This window comes from Indicator indicator, chromosome 2 (assembly GCF_027791375.1).
Source record: "Indicator indicator isolate 239-I01 chromosome 2, UM_Iind_1.1, whole genome shotgun sequence".
NCBI classification, from domain to species: Eukaryota; Metazoa; Chordata; class Aves; order Piciformes; family Indicatoridae; genus Indicator; species Indicator indicator.
In genome coordinates this window covers 43,180,186-43,207,565 of record NC_072011.1, presented here as the reverse complement: position 1 = coordinate 43,207,565, position 27,380 = coordinate 43,180,186, and the positions used below count along the sequence as shown (strand labels likewise).

General features: G+C 34.7%; 1 protein-coding gene across 1 annotated transcript in view; it reads left to right on the top strand.

Annotated features, from left to right (window-relative positions):
• Positions 1 to 27,380, top strand: part of KIF6 (kinesin family member 6) — a 167,636-nt gene that overhangs the window by 27,468 nt on the left and 112,788 nt on the right. Inside the window, 5 exon segments of the mRNA XM_054395319.1 lie at positions 1,939 to 2,068; positions 8,985 to 9,191; positions 13,452 to 13,595; positions 16,181 to 16,267; positions 21,313 to 21,416. Of these exon segments, the coding sequence (XP_054251294.1) occupies positions 1,939 to 2,068; positions 8,985 to 9,191; positions 13,452 to 13,595; positions 16,181 to 16,267; positions 21,313 to 21,416 (672 nt within the window).

Below are 27,380 nucleotides of genomic sequence, written 5' to 3'. Positions count from 1 at the left end.
TGGTTTGTCGTGTCCTCACTGTTCTCTTTCTGATATAATAATCCTCCAGAGCTTTTTGTACAAACTAGTGTCTTCATCGTCTGGAAAATATTTGTAGCCATTGGTCAAAATGTAGTCTAAAAACATCCTTAAAAGTTGAAATACTATTCCAAGTATGCTTAGTAAAAATACATTGTTTTCCTAAATTGCAAAAAAAAAAAGGGAGATGCTGCTTTCCAAGAGTTTCAAACTAGTGAAAGTGTTATACTCTAATCATAACTCTTCTGAGCTTCAGTATGTGATGCACACACAGGTAGAATTGCAAACTGAATACAGCTTGACATTATGGAAATATTATTATGTGAGAAGAGAATTGTGCTTTTGGGTTTATGCTCTGACTGGGTAAACCAGAATTTTGTAACTATATTAGTGTTTTCTTACCCTACAGCACAAAAGGCTAAGTGAGATGCAGTCATTCTTGGAGAAACAATTATTATGACTACTAAAGAATCATAGTGTTTACTTTTACATGTTGTTTTATTTTTTTTCTTGAAAATAGTATTGGAGTGTCTTTCAGTTTTCCTGTGGATCCATGCCAGTGTTTTGACCATCAGAGGGTGAACTGCAACTACTTTCCTAATGCTTAAGAGTAGTGCTATGGAATGCTGCTTAGCTGCCCGATCTGATTCTGTCATTTTTTGGGGAAAAGATGACAAGCAAAGCAGAACAAAATGCAACCTGTGTGGTTATGAAGCAGCTTGGAGTAATTAACATGCAAGAACTATCTAGATATAGAAATTCAAGCCCCATACTCCCTCTTGTGGTTAGCTATGAAGAATATAAATATATATGTATATATACACAGAGATACATGTATGCGTATATATGTATATAGTAGAGATAATACTTTTTATATACTATATTATCTATGTACTGTATCTATCCAGGGGGAAACCTTTTTTTAAAAAAAAACTCATAACTTTTGAAATGGCTCTAAGTTGGTTGTTACAAGTTGTTACAAAACATCTAATTCACTGTGATGTACCTCAGTCATCATCAGAATTAGCGTGCTTCAATTTTAATGGAGTGTTCACTCAGAGTTTTTCAAATCCTGCAATGCAACTACTCAGCTTCCATGTTGAATTCTACAGAATGTCCTAACTAAGGAGACCTTGTAGACCTAAGTAGACTAATGGCTACTCAGTAAAGCAAATAAGCTTAAACTTTCAGTAGTCTGATCAAAGGGATATTTAACTTGAAAAAGAATTTCAGTAATATTTAGTAGGTCTCCTGCAGCTTTTCCGTATCCTCATTCCTTCGTTTTTCTGAACTTCAGGTCTGAAAGAAATACAACTAGCCACGCTGAAAATAAATATGATCATTCTGTTTGCTTGCTTTTAATTTAGGAAAGCAATCATTTGCATTTGCAAGTTATTACCATTTGAGAAGAATGAAAAAGAAAAATCTTGACAAAGGCAAAATAATCAGAAACATGTTAGCTCTGAATATGTTGATTCTGAAATACTCCATGCCTATTTGCTCACTAAGATTATGCTATGCTTTATGCATAATCTGGGTTTAAATAGCTGTAGTAATGGCAAACAAACCCCTACTTATTATTTGTGATGATTCATCTAATCTCTTGCTCTTGCTTTTACCATATATCATAAAAAAATATCCCAAAGCTTTAGCTAATAGTTACAAATTTTATAAATTTCTTTTCTATGTGGATGTTTATAGTTAAGGAATACAAAGGAGATGACAGTTAAAATTCACTACTTTCTTTAATGCATCATTTACTCTTGATGCTTTCAGTTCTATTATGATTGAGTGTGGTTTTTAGATTTCAGCTTTTAGACACAATCAAAACTAAAGTATGAAACAAAGGTCACTTTACACAACAATAAGTTTCCATTTTGGGTGTTGGCTGTTTTGTTGTTTGTTTTTTTTTTCATGTAGAAAAGTGACAATAATGGAAGACCCTGATCAGAACATTCATCTGAAAAACTTGTCTCTTCAGCAAGCGAGCAACGAAGAGGAAGCTTTAAACTTACTCTTCTTGGGAGACACCAACAGAATGATTGCTGAGGTGAGAACTGCTGCTATATATCTTACTTAGCACCACCAGAGTTAAAATGATAATAAACTTCTCCACATCAGTTGTATATTTATATAGTAAAGATGAATATTGAGGCAAGGAACTGTTTGATGATATCAAAATGGAAAAATTGGTACAATTTAGAGAAGAATTTGAAGAAGTGTAGCCAAAGAGACAAAGATGACATTGACTTTGGGAACCTGAAAATTTATCAGCATAGTTGATAATTAAAACACAAAGAGAAAGTTCATTACTCGGATAAAGATCTTTCATGAACTCTCTGATCACTTCAGAGGAGCTGTCCATGAAAATAAGGTAGAATATTTAAAGAATAATATGCTGCTGGCTGACAGGATTGTAAATCAGCAACTGTAAAGGGCAACCATGTTACATATCTGGAAGATGTTTCCTAAAGAGAAAATATATCCCAAACACTGAAATGTCTTGAACAAATAACTGGACTAATGACGATTGTAAGTTATTAAAGATCAAGGTGAACTTCTATTTGGCAAAACTTAAAGAATATTCTTAGTGGGTCAGACTGAAGATACATCTACTAATTTCCTATTTTGAACAGTGGCCAATAGCAAATAGGTAGTGCAAAAGATAAACCAAGTGAATTGTTTACTTTTTTAAGAAAAAAAATTTCCTTATCATCATTTGTGTTTTATACTATTTATTGCAAATAACTATTATTCCATTTTTCTTCACATTAATTTACCCAGATACTTGTTTTTAACCTCAGCAAATTTTTATCATGAATTCTTGTGTGACACAAAAGTCCACTTAACTGTGTTGTGTGAAGATTATTTTATAATCTAAAGCTTGGTAGTTTTATCTGGGTCATGCTAGTACTTGTCTGAAAACACAAGAATAGGCAGGAGAACGTGCAAGACCCCAGTAGCAGAGAATTCACTCATCTGAGTGGACTGGGTTAGCAAATACTATGCCATTGTCACTTTAGTGGCATTAGCCATATATAAATATTATAAAGTTGTTTCATTGGTCTTTAATGAGGAATACATTTTAAAAAATGTAGAAATGCAGAGAATGCTTTGAATAGCTGCCATCCATTGCAGCAATATTTGCTTGGTCTGAATGTAAATATGACTTCAAAAATCTCAGATGAGGTGAATTTCATTGTAGAAGTTTTACTTATGTAGTTATCTCCCTGTTTCTTTGTAGTTGCAGAGGTATGTTGCAGTATAGTTCAGTGAGCTTACTGAGTTCAGGTTCCTCTTAGGCAATCAGAATTTATCACCTGTTGTCATTTGACATTTTTTGGCTTTAGGTGACTATGGTATTTTATAGGGTGATTTATCATAATGAAACAATGGTGTGTACATAAATAAGGGATGTCTTAAGACATCAGCCATAACCTCTCCAGAGATCCAAATGTCTAACCCTTAATTCAATTATGATAACACTTCCTGGCCTCAAAAGAGATTAGGACTCTATTTAAGCAAACCTTAAAGAAAAAGATACAGGATTAATAAAAGTAAATAGAAAAGGAAGTCAGTAAAAATGTTTGATTCATCTGTTTTAATGATGATGAGTTTGGCTATAGAAAAAATAACTGCGTGGATCACCTGAAATCTGTGGCCTCTATAATTGCAATCTAATGTTTTACCATTGACATAACCCTTCTTTGAAGAGTTGCAGGACCATTCTGAAAGTTAGAACGATCTGAGTTCTGCAATGCTTCTGCGAGTAGAGTTTAACTTGTAGTTTGGTGTCTCATTTTGCCCTCACTGCTGACTGTGCTAAAATGAAAGTGATATCACAAGTATACTGTAGACTACATTCATTCATAAAATGTCAGAACCTGCAGGACCATTTAACTGAATACTTCTTTCTCACACCTAACTATATAGAATCATAGAATTGTCAGGATTGGAAGGAACCTCAAGGATTATCTGGTTTCAACCCCTCTGCCATGGTCAGGGACAACTCATACTAGATCAGGTAGCTCAGAGCCCCATTTGGCCTGGCCTTAAAAACTTCCAGGGATGGGGCTTCAACCACCTCCGTGGCCAACCTGTTCCAGAGTCTCAATACCCTCATGGTGAAGAATTTCTTCCTAACATCCAATCTGAATATACCCCCTCTCAGTTTTGCTTCATTCTTCCTAGTTCTAACACTATCCAACATCCTAAGAAGTCCCTCACCAGCTTTCTTGTAAGCCCCCTTCAGATACTGGAAGGTCACAAAAAATTCTCCTTGGAGCCTTCTCTTCTCCAGACTGAATAGCCCCAACTCTCTCAGTCTGTCTCCGTAGGATATAGCTCATGAGAAAGAAGTCTTAGGAAGCAAATCAAACCTGTGCAGCATTGGTTTATAGATCAGTATAAGACCAATCCTTTGCTTTAATTTTGTCATGTATTACAAGTTGTGAAAGTGGTAAGATGGGAGACATCAGTGCACAATCATTGCAGAATGTAAAAATCCACATAAGAAGGTTTTGCTTCTTATATTTTGCCAGGAAGAAATAGGCAGAGAACAACCCCCCAAAAAACTGATTCTTTTCTTGGCAGGTTTTCCAGTTCTAAGAGCTCTCTTTTCAGCTTTGTGGTTTGGTTTGGTTTGGTGGTTGTTGTTGTGTTTCAGGGGTTTTTTTTCTGCCATAAAATGCAGTTTATTCTTATATTTGAATGGATAAGAATCTTAGCAACAGGTTTATGGTTTGGTTTTTTTTTTTTTGAGCCAGCTTTGTCACTTAAGTATGTCAAGTACATGCAAACAAAGGATTCCAGTATCTAATTTGCACATACAGCACAGGAGGTAGCAGCAGCATCTAAAAAAGCTTGTGTACAGAAATGTGTTTGGCCATTTACATAGTGTTCACATGCCATTTTGTTTTGGTTGATATCCTATTAAAAGGTCTTCAGCTAGAGTGACCTTTTCTGAATTCTTGTGATGAAAATATCTTATGATTGATGTGTTTGAAATCATATGCCTGAACCTCTGATTTAGAGAATTCCTAGTATGTTTTTAGTATTTCTCTTAAAATAGCAAAGTAAAATAGACCTCATGGCCTCCCAAAGGCGTGCATCAATTTCAAAATGGTAAAACATTTGTGAGATTGATATGTCTGAATAGTGCAGTTGCATGAAGAGTTAGTATTTGTTTTTCCTCTAATTAAAATTACTTAATTTTAATGAGGAAGGAAATGTTTTAGTGCATAGTTTTATATGTATAATACTTCATTGTTTAAATTTAGAAGGCACTGCATACTACACAGATACTTTATCACTTAAAATGTTTGAATTATACATGGGGCAAGCAATAAGATTTGGTAATCTTTAAATGTGTATTTCAAGTAAGAACAAAGCTTTAACATTTAAAGGTAGTTGTGGGGACTGAGTTGTGACCTCTGAATTGGACTCTGCCCCACTGAATTCTTTCCTTCAACAAGTTCTCAGTCCACCTCACTGCCCGATCATCCAGACCACACTTCCTCAGTTTAGCTGCAAGAGTACTGTGGGAGACAGTGTTAAGTGCTTTCCTGAGATCAAGAGCCACATCCACTACGCTACCGTCATCTGCCTGCCTGGTTTGTCCTCATAAAAGGCTAAAAGATTGGTTAAACAAGGTTTTACCCCTTGGTAAGCTCTTCTTGACTGCCCCTAAACCTATCCAACCTAAACCTCCCCTGGCACAACCTTTCTTCATTTATGAAGAATCAACCTTTTGTATTTGTGCCTTGGCTAGTCATTAATTCAGTCATACAGGAAAAAGAAAGCACTACTGATGTTGAAATGTTGAAATTCAAAGAAGGAAAAAAAAAATCCCGTGGAACTGTAGAAACTGCCAAATGGAGATGGTTTGGAGTATGGGCTGAATGACTACATTTATCACCTGTGAAATCTTTTTGTCCCAAGTGTCCTGAACTTTTTTCTGTATTTCCTCTGAGTGTATGTATTTGGCAGCTGTAATCATCACATTCTCCTTTGAAATAGTAGCGGCTTCCCTTAGTCTAATGGTGATTTTTCGAACAGCTTTTGATATATTTTTTACCTGTTAAGAAATTTTCTCCTTAGGTCTTCACTTAAGAACTCTATTTAGACTAGTAGCATTCTAATTTTGGCTGATCTTAATGAGAACAATGTTTGTAATGGAAACTGCAACAAGTAAAGAATATGGAAAATACATAAATTCTTGTATGGGGAGGAAGTTCTGCAGTGCATTGTTGATTCAAGATAGGTAACAATTAAAGAGGATAATTTAGATTTCATCAAGTTTTTGGAACTTTCCATAACCTTGTTTTCCTTGACAGAAACATCTGACTCAGGTGCTTCTTGCAATATGGCTGTCCTACAGGTTCTCATTTAAGTAGAAACCGTCTTCTTGCAAATGCATAAATAGATGCAGTGGCTTAAGTCACATAGTTTCTGTACAGCTTATTTAATTTCAGAAAACACAGGTATGTCCTGATCCTGGAGAAAAATGAGATTGGATTGTATGAAATTTCTTTTGTATCTCCAAGGTCAAACAAATCATTAATGCTTTACCAAATCATGATCTCGAAAGAAATATTACTGAAATCCTCTTTTCCCATGCCACAAAAAAGCAGCCACAGATGACCTCGTATTAATTCCTTTGTAGTGTTCATGTGATATCACAAAGCATCTGAAGTCTGCTTATGTGGTTTATGATGTCACAAAATTCCTGGAAAAAGTTATTCTTTGTAAGTAGCTGCAGCTCATTAGTTGTTCTATATATAACTTTCACAATAGCAACCATCTGCTGAGAGACAGGCCACTCCCCTCTTTCTTTTTTCCCTTCATCACATCAAATTAGCGTGTGGATGATTTCATATACATATGGTTTGAATACTGCTAAAAAAAACCAAAACAGACTTTGAGAGCCCTTAAAGGAATCTTTTAGCAGGCATTGAGACACTGCCCAGAAAATTTTGGGTTCATATTTCAAACTTTCTGAACAGATAAATGCTGATACTTAGTAGTTGCATGTATAAGATAGAAAAATAATAAATATTGATTGAAGATGCTGACAAATTGTCATTCCTGTTACTGTGTTTTACATCTACTTGTGTGGTAAAAGTAGCAAAGCGTGGGAGATTGTAAATGCAGTTAACATCTCATGCACAATTTTTACACTTGAAATTTTGCTGCATAATGAAACTTGTGTTTGCTTAAGAACGCTTATTTTGAAGTGTGCTGATTTCTTCTTCTTTCATGGCAACCTTTACTCTGTGCCTTGATAGCTGGATCTGTATTGATAATTGATCTGGTGTTGACTTGTCTTCAGTATAGTGAGGCTGATGCCATCACTGTAGTGCAAAATGTCCTCAAATATCAGTTCAGCTGAGGAGAATGTCCTTAGATATTAATTCTGATTTTGAGCTGGAAAAGAAAATATCCAGTTCTGCTTCACTGACCTGCAAGTAGTGTAGTTACCACTTTCCTTGTAAAATAAGTGAAAATGTCTCTGATTATTCAATAATTCTGAATCCATGAATAAAGTACAGTTTAACTTTTTCTAGGTATAAATGCATTTTAAATGTTTGGAATTATTTTCTTGCTTGACACCTTTCTCTGAGCCTATTAATTTTCGTCCTTATGCTATAAATCACTGCCCCTTCATTTGTTGAGGTTTGCCTCTGAGGACATCATGGCATGTGACTACCACTGATGCTCGTTTCACAGGATTGTGAAATGAATCTTAGAAAACAGGCAGCTAAGCAGAGCCAGTGGCTGCCTATGTTGTTCCAGAATTTCTCATATGTATAAACTAATAATCAAAACTCTTCTTCCTCTCCATGTGAGCTTGGCTTTATTAGGTAAAGCAAGCCAAAACAAAATAGTGCTAAGGTTGTAATTTCATTACAATTTCCAATTAATTTTTCCAGCAGAACTGCTTTCTACAGCTGGACTGTGTCTGGATCAGGAAACTGATCCAGTTTAAATGTCTATAGTTTGCAGGCTCTTTTTTTTTCTTTGACCTGATACTGTTTTTAAAACCAGTTCAGTAGTGCTACACTAAGTCTGGAAAAAAATGCTAGGAAGTTGAAAAGGAGACAAATCACCCAAGAGATGTAGCTGTTCATATAATTCCTGGTAAACGAATGTTCAGCTTGCAATCTTTCTGTTAAGACCTGTCCTTTCTGGTTTAACAAGACAGCACCTTCAACATCCGCAATGGGCAGGTTATTTTATCATCTGGAATGTTTCATGACAAAGCAGAGTGTGGGGAAAAAACCCAATAGTGTATCTGGTCTGAATCACAGGATATACCTAGATAATTGCTCTAGAGTAACAGAATAAAGTATAGACAGGAGGTTAATGTAACCAGATTTTTTTATCATTGTTTCAAAGACCTCTTTATAGCTATAGATTTAGTTGCTACCTCAACATTTTTTAATTTCTTTACTGGTTTTTTGCTAGTTAAATATTTGACCTGATAACAATGTAGTCACACTTGATGTAGTTCATAAATGAAGATACTATTTGTATGGTACACCTTTAATCTCCATATATATCCTAAAGTTTTAGTTATTTATAAAATAAGGATTATAAGGAATTTTTTTAGGGAAATTGATCACCTCTTGGAGATCAGAAATTAGTAACTTTTCCCAGATCAAGGTACCTCTTTCTCTAGTATTTCTCAGTATAGTAAGGCCAGCTGCTTCGCTGATGAACTTAGAGTATTTTGGAACAAGCATAGTTGCTTGGTTGCTTGCAGTACAATTTGTCCAGATCAAAGTCAGCCAACTATTTCACCAGAATGTGAGTGCTAGGTAAATCCTTTTGGGTAGTTCATAGATCTTTATTACAGGTACAGTAGCTAAAAAATTGGATAAATTATTTTAATTTTCAAATTACTCAGCTATAACATTCTAAATATATTTATATATGAACACTGAGGTCTCTTCTTTTCATTGTAGACACCAATGAATCAAGCCTCAACGCGTTCTCACTGCATTTTCACTATTCACATCTCCAGCAAGGAGCCGGGATCTGCAACTATCCGACGCTCCAAGTTACACTTAGTAGACCTTGCTGGATCAGAGCGTGTTGCAAAGACTGGAGTTGGAGGTCACTTATTGACAGAGGCCAAATATATTAACCTGTCATTGCATTATTTGGAACAGGTAATATTAGGATAGAGTGAAACATTTCTCCCTTTACTACATTCCTGTGTAGCAATGTGCAGTGTTTTGGAAATCCTGATTCCAGTATTCAGATAGTCTTAGGATATTTAGTGCACTTTTAAAAAATGTTTGAGTTGATAGCTCTTATTTTTTGTTATGCAATTTAGAAGAATCTTAATAATGAAATATTAATGTTATAGTAGGTATGCATGGTGGTATTTAAAAAATAGTTTTGTTGTTTTATTTGGAATACTAAAGATACTTACAATTATTTCCATATTGTAGTTATATTTCTGTGAAAAATATTCTTTGTGATCTTATCCTTCTTCCTCAGCTGGGATCAGGTTGTATCATTCAAGACCATTTCACCTAAAGCGGTTGGTTTCATTAGTTTCAAGCATTGTAATATGGTAAAACATAAGGCTCTTCTCTCATGTTCCTTTTTTGCTCTACTAATGAGAATTTTCCATCTGTTTGAGACAGTAAATGTATTTATGGAGTAACTTGATAAAAGTCCACCAATCTTTATCATTCAGCTATTATAATTCAAAAAGGTTTAGCCTGATGATTTAAGGTATACTAAAATCCTTATCCTTGTTTCACTGTTGCGTTATTTTTTTCTCTTTGGGAAAAGGCAAAGGTAGAGAAAGTAGGCTAATCCTGAGTAATCTTACTATTTTTTTTTAAAGAAACAAAGAATGAGTTAAAATAGTAGTAGGGAATGGAAACTTTGAAAAGGAAGCATTCCAGTAGAAAGGTTTCATTAACAGCTCATGATAATGATTATTGTAGGGGTTTTTAATTGCTTATTTTAATTCCACTGTTGTGATAAAATTTTCCCTTCATGACTAGAAAAATAAGATCTTGCATCTTAGTATCCTTGTAATTTTTGTGAATATCATGTGTGATGAAGGCTGTTCACACTCAACTAGTGGTTTATAGGCACTGTCTGTAACCCATAGCATTCCTTCCGTTCAGGTTTTTTTTTTTTTTTTGCTTAGTTTTTGTGGCATTGCTGAAAGACATTGATGCTCATTTATAAAAACTTAGTGAATGTTACATTTATGTCCCCCTGATCTGCTGTGATATGTTGTATTACAATGCTGTAAAATGCCAAGCAAGGATAAGAATCACCTGGTAGTCAAAGACACAGAATCATTTAGGTTCGAAAAGACCTTTAAGGTTATCAAGTCTAACCATAAACCTAGCACTGCCAAATCCACCAGTAAATCATATCCCTCAGCACCCCATCTGCACATTTTTTGAATACCTACTTCACTAGTTCCTTAGACAGCCCATTCTAATTCTTAACAACATCTTCAGTGAAGATTCCCTTCCTAACATCCAACCTGAACCCCTCCCAATGCAATCCAAGGCCGCCTAATCCTATTCTGTGTCCTGCTGCTTTGGAAAAGAGACTGACACTCACCTCTCAGAAATCTTTGTGGATGCTGTGCTATTAAGATTTCAGACCTCACATGCTGTAAGTATAATCTTTCTAAGATTAAATATATAATAGTTTTCACAGTACAGTAAGCACTTTTCCTGCTGCCAGAAATTTGGGTTGTTTTTTTAAATAGTGCTATAGAAGACAGTATTTTTTTCCTAAGGCTTCTTTAAAAAAAATATCTGCAGCAATAAGGTCTGTGAGGCTGTCATTTTGTGGGAGAAATAAGAGGAAGGTGTAGAAGAAAAAATGCTTGATTCACCTTTGACTCTTTGCATTTGTAATCTAGTATGTGTGTTGTTAAGTAAAATGCACAGCTGAGGAAATCCATTAAAAGAGAAAATTTTATGAGTGTCTATATGTGAAAATTCTTTAATATTATGGTTAGGATATAGGATTGTTCCAATTACTAGGAAGCATATTTTTCATTTTTGTTGTGTGTTTTACTCTTAACAAGAACAAATGTCTTAGATTTTGTTTGATCTCGATGATTTCTGGAGGTCCCTTCCAACCTCTAACATTCTGTGATTCTGTGATCTACAATAAGAGATTTCATCTGTCAAAATAAACAGCTTCAGTCACAGCAGATGGCAGTCAATCATTTACTATTACATTGAATTTTTTTCATACCCCTTGGTTGTTTACATTTTACCTTTAATAAAAATGTCTGTATTTCAGTTGTACCCATAGGAAAGGGCAAGAATAAGTGATTCTAAAATGGACCTCTTCAGAATCATAAAAATTATACTCAGGATCCTTATTTACCTTGTGATTTTCATGTATTTATAATGCAGTATTGCCTGAGCTTCTGTGAGGTTGAATTTAATAATGTGTAGAGTGTTTTGAGATACTCAGGTCTGAAGTGCAATAGAAATGTAAAATAATGGTTTTTGTCATGCAACTTTTAACTCCTATTTTAGAATAAATATGTCAAGCGCATTGGATTCTGTCTGGGGTTGGGCATCATTAATTAAAATGCTTTCTAATACTGAGTAAAAGACCACTGGAGACAGTAAGAAAATATCTTTGTTCGGTGGGAATTGGGTCATTCAATCCTGACTTTGCAGTGACTAATACTAAAATACAAGGATTCCTCAAAATCAACTTATTTACATACTCATCTACTGGTGATTTAGTGATGAGTTTTACCATTTCTAAACAACTGGCAAAATAAAAAAGTCATGCTTCTAAACTTTGTGTATATGTAAAGGATGATAATGCTTTTTTTTGACCATGTAAAAGTGAGAGAAGTTTCCAGTTATCATATTTGGTTGTCTGATGGAAGATCCAGGCTCAGGTCCTGTACAGGTAGTCTCGGTCACTTTTTGAAAGAATATAATTATATAAATATAATATATAAATATTATAAAACTTGTTCAGTTTTCTCTTCTTTCTGTTCAAAATTTCTTGAATGGATTGTAAAGTTTTGATTTAGTGATTTAGGTGAAGTTTTACGAAAGGGACTTAAAACCATCATCCTCTGTGCTATGTGACTACATCACATGATGGCAGAATGTAGTCTTTATCATGAGAGTTGGACACAAAAAATTCCAGTGCCAATGTGGAAGAGTTCAAATTCTACATGGACTACAGACTTCCTGCATGAACTTCAGAAAAAATTAACTTCTTGGTAACAGAGTTCACATTTTTAATAGAAATAACATTTTCCCTCTGGCTCTTTTCCCATCCTGTCTGTTCAGGCTCTGAATAGTGGCAGCGACTGAGAATGTGCCTATTAATGTATATGCAATACATTAATTTCTATGCAATATTATAAACTGAGAGAGACATAGAATATTTCCATCTAACAAACTGCAATGTATGAGATTTGAAAAACTTGATCTAGGAATGGGTTTCTAAATTATTTTACAAGACACTAATTTTTGTAAGCATTTGTCTGTCTCAGGGCTGCCAATATAAGATTTTGTAACTTTTTAAGGACCACTAAGAGAAACAGATGCAAATGACATAGTTGCTACTAAATTTTCTAAAATAATGATTTTCTTAAGGGTGGCATTAAATATATGCTGGTATGTATCATTTATTAAAGCAATAGCAACTCTTCATCATTCTGGATAGCTTTCATGACTCCTAGCTATGGTTTTTCAGTACAGTGCTTGGACAGATAACAGTTCAAATATTTTATATCACAATAGATCATGGGGTACTCTAGCTTTTTATTTAATAATAATTACATCCCATAATGTGAACAGCTGAGAAGGGAAACTGAGAATAGAAGGTGTACCATTTCCTTTTTGGCAAAGGCAAACATATTCTGAACTGAATGATTTCTTTCCAGCAGTACATTGTAAGCATGCACCCTTTTATTTGTGTTTTCAAGACCTTCTTCAAATTTGCTGAGCTTTAGAAAGACCATGTGCTTTATGATTATGTAATTTTAAAAACATATTTTAAGGAAGTTTTTACTTGAATACTATTCATGCTTTATTATTGCAATAGACAAAATATAAAGAAGATTTTCAGTAAGTTCTTGTGTCCTATGAAAGTTGTGGGTTTTAGTTTATTCTGTTCAATTCCCATGTTGCTGAGAGGCTGTAAAGCTAGGGTGTGATAAAATTAAATTTATTTGATCTTTCCAATCCAGCTCCTATAAAGACATAAAAGCACACTGAAATAAAAGTTGAAATAATTTCAATAAAATCAGTGAGTTTGACACTAACTGGGTGCATAAGCATAATTTTGTTGTCAGAATTGTAAATCACAAGCACATTTGTTGGAGTTGTTCTTTTTGCGTGTCAGTTATTAATACACACATGAATTTGAAATCATTTCCATTTTTACTGTTCTTTCAGGTAATAATTGCCCTTGCAGAGAAAAACCGGTCCCACATTCCTTACCGAAACTCTATGATGACCTCAGTGCTAAGAGACAGCCTGGGAGGAAACTGCATGACTACCATGATAGCAACACTCTCCATAGACAAGAGAAACATAGATGTATGTTATTTCTACCTTTTTTCTACCAAAATATTTTCACTTCTCTAAATATCCTGCTCTTTTGAATTTTATACAGTTTTCAATGCAAGTGTGTGTGCTTTCATTCTCTAAGTACTTAAATAAGGGAATCAGCTAAGAAAAAACTCACACCTAGTATGAGCTTTTTTGGTATTTGCTGTATTCCTGATGAGTAAATGCTTGAATTATGAAAATGCCATTTCCAAGGACCTTTGCACGGGATGTATTGGTAAGATCTGTAAGTAGATTATCGATCACACTGTAAATCTTGGCTGAACATCTGTAGACTTCTTTGGAGTTGAGATTTGACAGAGTATCATAGAAAACAAGAGTTCACTGTGGGGAGGAAGGAATGGGGTGTGGTGATTTGAAATTGGTGGAAAATTTTCAAATACTAATTTCCCAATTCCCTGATTTTCTCCACTGGAATTCTATATAGTGATAATTTCTTCTCTTTTGTTTACCAAAAGGTCCATAGTGAATTGGGCTACAGCTGGCTGATGACCAGTCAGCACCGGTGTTCTCAAGAGTTCAATTACAGGGCCAGTTCTGTTCAATATACTTATCAATGAGCTGGATGCAGGAGCTGAATGTTCATGGGATGAAATTAAACAGGTCAAAATGCTGGATTCTGCACCTAGAACAGAGTAATGCTGAGCACAAATATAAACTGGGAGAGGAGTGGCTGAAGAGGAGCTCTGCAGAAGGATCGTGGGGGTGCTGATCAGCAGCAGGTCAATATGAGTCAGCAGTGTGCTCTGGCTGGAGGTCTTTGGGTATGTCCAGCAGGGGGCAATAGAGCTTGTAAAAGGGACTGGAAGGCATGTCCTATGTAGAGCAGGTAAGGGCCATGGGCTTGTCTAGTTTGGGGGAAAGGAAGCTGTGGGATTATTTCATTGCTCTCTACAGCTTCCTGAGAAGTGGAGAGGGAGGTGCTGAGCTCTTCTCTCTGTATTCAGTGATAGGACACAGGAATGGTTCAAAGCTGTGTCAGTGGAGGTGTAGAGTGGGCATTAGGAAGCATTTCTTTACCCAGAGAGTGCACTGGAACAGACTTCCTAGAGAGGTGGCTGATTCCCAAGTTGGACAGTGTCTAAGGGACATTTGAACAACACCTTTAATAATAACATGGTTTAAGTTTTGGTCATCTCTGAATTGGTCAAGCAGTTGGACTACATGATTGTTGTTGGTCCCTTCCAACTGAAATAGTCTGTTCTGTTCTAAGATATGTTGCAATATGTATGCATAGAACCCTGATCAAAGCCATGTATAGTCTTATTTCCTGATTTTCTGTAACATCGAAACATTCTAATGCAAATAAACATGAAAAAAACCCCAACTATTAAACCTAAAACTTTCCTGAAGTGCAATGGAAAGCATTATACTAAAACCGTACTCCATCTAGTTGAAGACTTTTGTCTTTAGAAAATCAACTTGGCTGTCTAAGGAAAACAGATTGTTCAGACTTGCAATCATGTAATCATGCAAGCATATGATGTCTGGTTACAAATACAACTGGGTCATTCTGTTAATGAATTTTTTTTTTTTTTTAGGCTCTGAGAGATAGGAATCCTTTCATATGTTGACTAATTAGCTGTATGTATGAGATTCACACATGTGAGATCTGGGATTCTATTTTAGGAATACTTAGCCCAAGAAATTATTCAGAGTAGACTGCTGACAATTTTCATGTTACTTAATATATACCATCTACACAACAGACCTTTTTCTTCAGTCCTCTCAAAAAGAGATAAAAAAATCTCTACCATGCTCCCCAGAATCTGATATGTGCAAGCAATTTAGGACAATGTTATATCAACTACTAAACATTTTTAAATGTCCAAATTAGGATAGATGCATAATTTTAACTTTGAGTTCTTTGATTCTCATTGTGCATAGTTATGTTTGGTTTATATGTTTGTTGTTTTCTTTCCATTGGATATACATTTAACTATTTAGTGTAACAGTTGTTGCATTCTCTGAATGTAGGGACTACATGCAAATTCTTCCATTTTAAATGCAGACTGGTGTATCTTCACCAGTAGTTTATCATTCATCACTCATCTGACAGTTTTTTATTTGGTATCATGGTTCTCCTGTATGCCTCCTACTTCCAAGTCTCCCAGCCTGTTTCTCTTTTATCCTGGTCTTTACTCTTCTTCCCTTCATCCTTTTTCACAGCTTCATTTACATACACTTCTCTGGTCCCACTTTCACTCAAAAAATATTTAGGTTCTATTACTTTTTCTCATCATTCAAGTTGTTACCTTCTGAGTAGTCTGGTTTCTTATCCTTTAGTGCCAACTGGGGACTCATTTGAAACACAGTTGAACAAGGGATTGACTTGGTCAATAAAATCTGTATTATGATTCGACAGTTTTACGTCACTGTCATTAAAATCCTAACCTAATTTCCCTTGAATATTATTGGAGTATGAAATGATAGATTGTTTCTGTAAAATATACCAAAAAATATAGAAGTTTAATGACTTCATTATCAGCCTGCTCTACTCACCTGGTATAAAGCAAACTGATTTTTTTTTTTCCTCCCTTTCTCTTTTTCTCCAGGAATCTATATCAACCTGCAGATTTGCACAGCGAGTTGCTCTTATTAAGAATGAAGCTGTTCTTAATGAAGAAATTGACCCCAGATTGGTGAGAGTTGTCTGGGGGCAGGGAGAAGGAGATTGCTTGGTTAAAGTTTTACAGATCAATAGCGGTCAACGGATGGTTGAGGATTTTATACTGAATGATCCCATTCAGTGGTTTTATATATGCAAGTTCAATTTTTTTCTTCTATAAAATAACTACTATTTTTATTCTTTTGAATATAATTTTAGTAGACTATTATAAAGCCTTTAAAGGCTTTCTTGGCTCTTAAGCATCTGAGGAGCGATAGTCACTTTCACTATTATCTTCATGTTGTCTCTTAGGGTCTTAGTTTTTAAGTTGAAATCACAGATAATTGGATGTACCTAAAACTTAAAAAAAAAAAATTACTACTGGTCACTTGATGAAAACACACTGCTCCACTTAAACAGTTTGTGTATTAAAAAGCCAAGAAACATAGAGGTACAGTCCTTCATTGAGACTGGTCCAAGAAGCATTGTAACTAGGAAGAAAGAACTCTGTAAAATTACCATTAGGAAAAAAAGGAGACAAGTAAATGGGATATAGAAATAAGATTGTGACTCTAAAGCATTAAGCTGATGTTCACATCCCAAAGAGCATCAGAGAAGATCTGCAGAATAGATTGGCCCTTAGGAACTGCAGGATAGAGTTAGGAATCCACATTGGTAAAGCACAAACTATTGCCGCATTAGAAAAATGTTTCTTCTTTTAAGGTGCGTAACAAAAATATCTTTTCTTTTTAGTATTTGGTTAGTCTTTGAAAGATTTTTATATACCTCTTGCTTGTACATACCAGATTTGTTTTGAAGATGTGCCCCTAGAGGAGGGCAACAAAGCTGGTGAAGGGCCTAAAGAATAAATCTTATGAGAAACGAGTGAGGGAGCTGGGACTGTTTAGTTTGGAGAAGAGGAGGCTGAGGGGAGACCTCATTGCTCTCTACAACCACCTGGAAGGACATTGTGGAGAGGCTGGTGCTGGTCTCTTCTCACAGATGATTAATGATAGAACAAGAGGGAATGGCCTCTAGCTACAAGTAGGTAGGTTTAGACTGAACATTAGGAAGAAGGTTTTCACAGAAAGATTGGTCAGGCATTAGAATGTGCTGGTGGTTGAGTCACCAACCCTGGATGTGTTTAAAGGTCTTTTGGATGTGGTGCTTGGGGATATGGTTTAGGGGTGAATTTTGTAGAGTAGGGTTATCGGTTGGACTTGGTCATCCTGAGAGTCTTTTCCAACCTGAATATTTCTGAAATAAGTGCAAGTTGTACTATGACAAATGTTAGTTTAAATAATCTAATTTTCTGCATCATTTGTAAATATTAAGTACACCTACTAAGGACTGATTAATTCAACATATTATTGCAGATGATAGCTACAGGATCAACTGAATTGCATGTAGTATATCAGTGATGTTTTCTGACATGGAAAATGTTTGACTTAAGTTTACACTGGTCATGGCGAAGCTTCATATATGGATATAATGAATAAAGAACTACAGATGTATTTCAGCATGTTTTCTGTCTCTGTGACAGTGACATCAGATGAAAAATAAGTTCAGGTTAAGCTATTATAGTATTCTGTTTACATATAAACAGACAACATTTAAAACATATTTTGTAATAACATAATTATATATTTGAACTGAGCTTTTCACCTCTAACAAGTATAAAATCTGAATTACATATTCTAATTTCAGTGGTCCTGTAAGTTTTTATAGAATCATAGAATGGTTTGGGTTGGAAGGGACCTTAAAATCATCTAGTTCCAATCTAGTTTTATGATACGCTATCTAGTTTTACGATATACTAATGGCATCATTCATTTCAATGGGCAAAACTATTAGTGTCTTTCGACATTTGTCATGATTAATCTGTAATTATAGGGTTTATGCATTTTTTTTTCTCACTGAACGTTTTGAACTGGCTAGGAAGTGCATTCACCTTGAATGTTGGACTGTAGAATGCTAGGTTATGTACCATAAGAAGCATTTGCTGTCTAACGATTGGGGGATTAGGTGGTTGATTATGTCATTCTTTGTTGCTCATTGGTGATGTATTTCAGTTACCATTAATTGCTGTGCTTTTATTTTCTCTTGTACTTGAAATTCAAAGGGAATAGAAGATTCTTGTCAGATTTTCTATCGTTTTTCTTTTTGTAATTTAATTTTTCTTTCCAAACAATTTCTGACAGCAACAGCACCACCAAAAAGAGAGGAAACAGTAAAACACCCAACCACCACACACACAAAAGCCCCAACCAACCAAGAAAAAAAACCAACCACCATAAAACCCCCAACCAAAGGAAAAAAACCCCACAACAACCCACAACCAGCAAAACACCAAACAACAATAACAACAATAACAGTTATTATTATTAAACAAAAAACCCAAACAAAATCAGCAAACAAACAAAAAAAACACCAAAAAAACCCCACAGAGCAGCTAAAAATAAACCCACTAGCCACTGAACAACATTTTTCTGTCTGTTCTTTTTTTCTTTCCTGAACAGACTTTGTAGTAGCAAATCATGCAAAATTTTTCTTCCATGGCCACAAAAGTCTTTGACTGAGGTGGAATGCATGAAGGCTCCTGAACATTTATTACATCCCATGGAGCCATAGTCCACGCCCACGACACCATACTCCATGAGTTTGGTATGCCTTGCTCTGCCAGATCATTTAGCAAGAAAAGCAGAAGTGAACTCATGAGAGTTAAAAAATTATCCCCTCTTGTGGAAAAGGCCAGGGAACATAGACACTTCATATGGCTCTGTGCTCATTGTGGAATTCCTTACCCATCCTAACTACCTTAATTATATTCTGAGGGTGCAAACTCATTATTCAGTTGAAGTGCTGGATACACAATTTTTTTCATAAAATGAAATGCTACCTGTTTGTGATATTTACCATCATAATACCTCTTGATAGAGCTGAGTTGAGTCTGAATGTTGTGTAAACTTCATTCTTCATAACAGGCTTCCTGACTGTGTATTCAACTGTGAACCTCTCACTCATGACAGAAAGATTTGGCTTAAAGTGAAAGCTAAACTGTTGAGCTTGAAGTAAATCTAATCTCTTTTGGCATTCATTTAAAAATAGAAATTAAAATAGTATGCCTCTATGGATTTTGTGCTATTTTAATATTTGAGAATAAATCTTTTATCCATATCCTGAAAATATTACTTACGTTGTCATATTTAATTGTAGAATAGAATCACAGAATGGTCCAGGTGGAAGGGACCTCCAAAGGTCATGTACCTCCCTGCAGTCAGCAGGGACGTCCCCAACTCAATCAGGTTGCCCATGGCCCTGTCCAGCCTCACCTTGAATATCTCCAGGCAAGGGGCTTCAACCATCTCCCTGGGTAACCTGTTCCAGTGATCCACCACCCTCATAGCGAAGAACTTCTTCCTGATACCCAGTCTAAATCTGCCCTTCTCTTGTTTGAAGTCATTGCCCCTTGTCTTGTCACCGCAGGCCCTTGTGAACAGTTGCTCTCCATCCTTTGTGTAGGCCCCCTTCAGGTATTGGAAGGCTGCTATCAGGTCTCCCTAGAACCTCCTCTTCTCCAGGCTGAACAGCCCCAGCTCCCTCAGCCAGTACTTGTAGCAGAGGTGCTCCAACCCCCTAATCATTTTTGTGGCCCTCCTCTGGACCCTATCCATCAGGTCCATGTCCTTGAGGTTAATTCCGATTTGAACATTGTATAGGAATGGTATTATCAGTTCAGCTTCCTGCTATTTTATTCTCAATAATTACCCAATAATTGACACAGACTATTACATCAGAGTGTGGCACCAGAGTGAGACAGTCTAAAAATCAGGTTAAAATGTTTAGCCTGCAGTATTCTCAATATGCTCTTGCAGCATCTGTTCACCACCCTAAGAGATTCTTAAATAAAATATTGTATATTAGCTTTTCATATTTCATAGTAGCAAATAGGTCACCAGTAAGTTTAGAGTTAAAAGAAATATTCATATGTATGCTTAGACTGTTTTTATTTTTAAAGTAAAGTTTTGGGGGTTTGGGCTTTTCTTGTTTGTTTGTTTTAAGTTTAGGAAGTCATCAAGTCATCATTACATTTAAACATTGAAAGAAACACAAATACTTGAAGAAATTTTAACATCCATTGACAACATTTCATCAGATTCAACAGTCTTATTTCTAGAAAGGGCATGTAATCATGAATCATTTTTCCTGAAAGCATTCTTCACCTAGAAACTTCTTTTGCACATGGAATCAGTGTACTCATATTCATCTAAAAATATTGTTGGACTTCTTATACATTTAAGCCATTATAAGGTGATGCATCATTAAAATGATCAATCATTCGGTATCCAAAAACATAATCACATTTTAGACTTGGGGATTTGCATGTTTTCTGCACTTTGTAGAACTTAGCCTTGGGAGGTTAATGATTTGTAAAATACCAGCATTTTTTTCAAAAGTACAGGCTCCAACAATAGTTATTAATTTTAAAATCTACTACGGTTCTCTAAGTCACTTTTGACATCATTAATTCATTAATGCATTTTAATTTCATTGTGTCTATTTATACTATTTCTTGTTGGCAACTGCTATATCCTATAGTATGCTATAACTCTAATAAGAGTGCAATGCTACATGAAAAAGAGGAAAAGCTAAGATTAAAATACTAAGATCGTTTTTTAATTTCTGCTTCTAAACAGAAAGTGAAAAATTAGGGTGCTCAATTACCCCTTCCCTAATGAAGACATCAGTTCTACTTTAGGGGTTTTCACTGCTAACAGGCAAAACTGAGTCTGCTCTTTTTATTCCTACGTTAAATTCTCATTTGCAAACGATCTTTTGAATTTCATTGTTTTTCTGTGCAGCTGTGTCCTCTAACACATAGAATTTACTATGTTTGGAAGACTTCAATGGAAAAATGCTTGATCTATTTAAGGCATTTGGACTGTTTTTTAAAGGAAGATGTTTAAAAAAGTCAAAACCCAAAGTATATTATTTCCCTAAACTTAACTTTCTAGTGCAAAAATATAAACTAGTTATTAATTTGTATGTGATGCTTGATTTATGCCTTGCTGTTTGTAGATGATTGTCCAGCTGCAAAAGGAGATCCAGGAGCTGAAGGATGAGCTGGCGCTGGTGACTGGCAAGCAAAGAACATCAGAACTTTCACAGGAAGAACTACTTCAGTAATGGCTTACATTATTTTCATTTTCTTCTTTTGTGGTGATGCTTTTAATCAGTTTCTTTGTGGATGTAAATATCTACATTCTTCTCAGAATTTTAAACTGGTCTGAGTGAATAATAACATGAAGTTAGGTGCCAGGTTAGAAGGGTATTTTTCCATGGAAAGTTCTATGAGGCTGCTGGCTGTGATTTTGCAGCCTCAGCTTTGAGGAAGTGAACTAAATGCAAAGAATGGGAACGCCTGTCAGATGCCAGGTAAAAAGAAATGTGCAGAATCAAGAACCCTACTCTTTATCAAAACTGGATATATGGTCTGAGTAGAACTCAAGGAATAGACTTTGTGCTGAGAAGTATCCTGCTACAGGCATAGACCAAGAGAAATCTTGTATTTCTGATACACGATTAGTCGATGTCTTAGGTCAAATATTAAACGTTTTTACTGAGCATAGTATTGAAAATACGTTAATAACTCATGAGTAGTTTGCCACCTTACACTTTTTTGTAACAGATCAGTACAGCATGTAAGAACTTTATAATGAAGAAACATATATTTAGATCTAAATGTTCATAATAGCTAAATTCTATTCCTAGTTTTGAAAAAGTAATTGATTCGGTGGGATAGACGTATTTAATCTCTGAGCCTCATCTGTATAAAGAAATTAGCAGCTGCCTAGAAATCGTCTTTGGTTAGTATATTAATGGTAACTAGGTTGGAGCTGTGACAATTTTTTATCTTTTTTTAAATTTCTCTTGAAACGGGTCCAGAAGAAAACTAGGAGTGCAGGAGATTCTTGAGAAATGAGGACAAGCTGCTACCTTGAACCCTGAGTTTCTCCTAGATTGTTGTTGGGTTTGATTGTTTTCTCTTGTTTTAATTCAGAAACCAAATGGAATCTGTACTAAGAATGAGGAGCTAACTAATATTATGTATATAATATATTTTACAACACTAATCTGAGTAACTTTCAACATAAGCAGTTACCAGTAAAATAGTAACTGGTTGGAAGATTAATTTATCATTCTGCCCAAATATATGGAAGTTTAATGAACCAAAAGCAATATAGGCTAGCACTGAATGTGCCAAAATCAAACCATAGAAAAAATACAAAAGAAACAAGAACAGAGAAGTGTCATTCTTTGTTTTTACATACAAAATTAAATGCACTTATTTTAGCTAGTTTTACCCTGACAGAACTAGCCTTTCAGAAGATTAATGTCTCTTAGTGACTTTTTTCTTTTAAAGATGTACTTTCCTAACATCTGTCATGTGAATTTTCTATTGTGGTCTTCTTTGCTCTCTAGTTTCTGTTGGCAAATAGAGATTTTGGAAATATTTTTGTGTTTTTAGGCCACACTTGGGAATCTTCCTAAAACTTTCTGCTTGATTTTTTGCGATGAAAATGGCAGTCTTATAAATGTGAATGGGTTCACAGTTGATGAAAATTTTTGATACACAGAGGAAAACTAGGAATGGACTAAAAGCCCAAATGGAAGTATAATGGAATGATGGTATGAAAAAACACTACATCACTGAAAAAATCATTCTATGGTTTTGAACACATACATTTTGAGCTTGATTTCCTATGGTTTACATCTGTCTGAGCCTCCTGTCTGTAAATATCCTGATCATTTATGAAAATAAACAGATAGCATCAAAGTGTTCTGTCTGCAGTTAGAATCTATTTATGACAATTCTGTTTCTTGGGACTGGCTGTCTGAATTTGGAGCTACTCTTTATCTGGAAAGCTTGTTCACATTAAATGATAAATATACAATTGAGTAGCCGAAACAGAAGTATTCACCTGGATAAGGGCTGAAAAAAATAATGATTTACTCTTACTGGAAAATGTCTATGTTGTGGTTACCATGTAGTTTTGTATCTATAATGAAATTTAAATAATTTCACTTATCATGCAACATATGGATTAGATTATTATGACAGACAGAAGAGGAAAAGAAATGTGGTGTTAGGTTATAATGTAGCATACTGTATTGCACTTCCTTTGGAATCACCAACAAAAATGGTTCTTGGGGGATGTGGTACTATAGGGCATTCCAGACAGAATAATTTTTTTAAATTGATTTATGCATTTTTAATATGCCAGAGAGGAAATTACAATTAAGATCATTATGGGTTTCAAATAGTGTATAGACATTTCTGCTTAGTTAGGATATCTTCTATTTAAACTTAAATAAACTGTGTCTTGATATGTGTGTATATGTATATATGTGTGTGTGTATATATATATATATATATATATATATATATAAAATCCAAGTTTACATAGTTCTTTTCAAAATTCCTAGCCTTAACAAAAGTTTTATTGTAATTCATTTTATTACAAATAAGGTAATTAACTAGTAAGGAGAAATGTTACTAGTCTCATCAAAAAGCAGATATGCTTTAATGTGTTTTATTCATTATATAATTCAAGGGAAATCAGTGCAAAATTAATTAGCTGAAACTATTCTATGCATTTTTTTCTGTTTTTTCAACTCTGAACACAGATGATCAAAGGTACAAAACATGTCTGTAAAAGACTCCATACACCAAGTATATATTTATTTTGTTGTCTCTGTGCAAGCTGACCTCAGGCACTTTTCAGTAGAAGATTGATGACAAAATGAAACTGGGTCTAGTGCTATGTTTAGATCCAGTAATATTTTTATTAGTCTAAAAAAATATTTATGGTAATGCATAGGGTTTTTTTGCTCTACCTGTGTTGCAGGAAATAAGTGTTAGTGATTGCCCTGAAAATAACTTTTAAAATTACATAAAAATGATACTTTGTATGATTCTTGACTGAGTCAAGAAACACAAAACATCTTACACTAATAAGCTTCATTCCACTTGTTTGTTTTCAAGGCAATCCAAATTAAATTGATGGGCTAATCAATGTGGTTAAAATTGCTAGATACTTGAAGTTAGTATGTGAATGAGCTGTAGTTCCTTTTTTTTTTTTTTCTCAAGAGTGGGAAAAAGTGACTTCAGGGATTATTTTTATTCACTTAAGGGAAGGAAAAATAAAAATCTGTCAAATACACTTTCCTCATAATGTCACATTGCCATTCACTAAGTTTAAAACAAAATGGAAAAGAAACGCTCTTGACTTTTCCTGTAAATACTACATGGTAATATAACACATCTTATCAGTCCTGTGAGTAAAGCTACAGGTCTCTGTAATTCTTATTTCAGAATTCTGTGTTAAATGGTAAGCATTTGTATTACTATGTCATATTTTTTATTTTATTATTGTGTTCTCGTAAATGTTAAGATACATGTATTCTGCTGCTCTCTTTTTGTTTATTTAAAAAACACAGCATAAAAAATTAAGCTAAACTATGTACGTCGTTCAGAATGTAGTTCATAAAACACTTCTGAAAACTGAATTGCTTGCTTTGGATCTGCTTCCTCAGCTGTAAAAGGCTGATCTCTAAATATTTCTTTGAGATGGAGAATCAGTTTCTTGTTTGAGGTACAAGGGAAAGGAACACTTTGGGCTATTTTTAAAAAAATATAAAAATAACGTCATATATCACAAACAGAAGGATATTGTACTCACACAGGCTTCTGTATTATGCTTTAGAATAGAATTAAATGGTCTTCAAATCATATATGTTTTTTCTTGTTAGAAGCATACCAGAAGTGAAATGGAGAGCCATTTATGTTTGAATCATTTAGGTTTTTATTTTGTTGTTGTCCTAAATGAGCTCACTAGCAATTTACAACGTCTGCTCAGAAAGTCAGGATTTTAAATCAAGGTTCTGTGTTCCAGAGCACCCACGCTTCCAGAGACTTTGCCAGTTGGAATTCTCTAGGAACAAGACCAGAAGTACTAGTTTAGCACTTTAATTTATTAATAACTTTACCTTATTTCTTTCAGATACATATGTTATTGCAGACACTTCTATTTTTTACTTCAACACTCATATATTGTTCATCTCACTCAAGTCCTGGGTTTCTCATTACTTCTTTCTGTCTTTCATTTTTTTGTTTCAACATTGTGACATCTGCATGCTATCAGGGTATTAACAATATTGCACTGCTGTATAATATAGAACTTTAACAGTTACTCATACTTAAGCTATTGAACAAATGGTTTCATTTACAAAGCAAATGTTCTTATTTGCTGATGTCAGTGTTCAATTTCAATTGCAAAGTGGAAGAAATAGAATCAAGTTACCTTGCCTTATGTCAACACAGCTTTTCAGATGGTAGATTGGTGTAGCAGTTAGCAGAATGCCTGATGTAAGCTATATAGGCAATATTCAAGAGAAAAGCAGCTACGTTAACTGTAAAATAGTCTTAAAATATCTCACATTAAGTTCTAGCATAGATGCCTGCTTTAGAACCCTATTAAATCATGTTATTTCTCCAGAGGGCATTTTTTTTTCTCTTAAATGTTATAAAATCCTTAGTGACAGCACAAGAAGTTGAGATTCCTAATGCACGTACCAAAGCTGGATGCTTAAAGTATGTGGCAATACTTTTCTTTTATCTTGGTATTTTGTTCCAAGGCCAGTGAAAGTGGAAAATATTCTTTGTCTTTACACTGATCACCTTTTACACTGAAACTACTGAGAGATAATTGTCAGTTTTTTTCGATGATTAGCAAGTTTGTTTCACCAGAGTGGTCAGAGAAAGGAGACTCCATATGATGTCCTGTTTTCTAATGTTTGAAAGCTTACCTTTCATCTGATGTCACATGATTTGAAGAAAGGTAATGAAATGGTAGTATAACTCGTATTAGTGAGGTGTTTGAAGAAGAAATAGTATAGATGAATTTGATTATTTAGATGTTTGAAAAAAAACTTGTAGCTAATTTCTAAACGTGTTCAAAAGTACTTGATCATTACAGCTTTTTGAATCTTGATGAAATTCTTTGAATGCTTTGTCTGCTGAATTGCTTCTGAAACTACTGTCAAATACCTGCTTGCATCTTTTGACACTTTAATTTCTGACTTTATTCTGAGCTTTTACATCTAATTAATAGTCTATGACACTTTACGCAATCCATATGAGTCCTTTAGAATTCCTTGAATAGTTTTTACGTTTGTCCTGTGTTCGTTCTTTTTATTTCAAGTTCTTGATACCTTCTCTTTACAGATATTTATATTTTTCAAAAATTGGTAATCTGAAGCTTAGTATTTCATTGCTACTTTTAGATATTCTCTAGTGATTAGAATATGACTACTGTTATGGCCACAAATGTTAACTGACAGAGTATCATTTCTTTATGTATGCACTTTTGGTTTGCTGTTGTAAAGGACTGTAGAAAGAAATCATCTACTTGGCAAGCCACTTGATATGTTTCTTCTCTGCAAAGAAAATCTAGTGTGTAGTATTAGTGCAGGCATTTTTTTCCCTTGTATATAGCCAGTCTTCGTCTTTTTATAGTCTATGCCAAATCTTCCCTTGACTTATTGATAAAAGATTTAGATCTGTGTGCATTCCATCATTGGAATGATTTTCAGTTGTGTAAACTTTACGTGTTTGCCATGTTGAAGCCACTGAATTCAGAACACTGTCCTCACATAAGATGTAACAAAAATGGCTTTGCCCATATGTCTAATAAAAAAAAAGGGGTATTGTATCTGTAATAAGAGGTGCATGCTTCTGTACTGTGCAGTGCAAGTGTTTAATGGTAATCATTCTTCTGTGTAGGGTACTGTTTGATTTCTTTAAAAAATTAGAAGCCTTATTTCCTAAATTTTTACCTTCAAAGAACTGAACTCGATAAAACTGGAAAAAAAAAAAAAAAACAAAATAAAACAAAACAAAACAAACCCAAATATTTCATGCCAGCTTGAATTTAGGTAACCTCTTTAGATTCCTGCCTATTGGATGTGTAAAGAGAGGCAGTGTGTAAACCCTATATGTTGACTCTAGTATTAGCAAAATGCACATAGCATTCACAAATCTGTTCATTTCTACTGAGTAAGTATTGTGGCAGATACCATGGTTG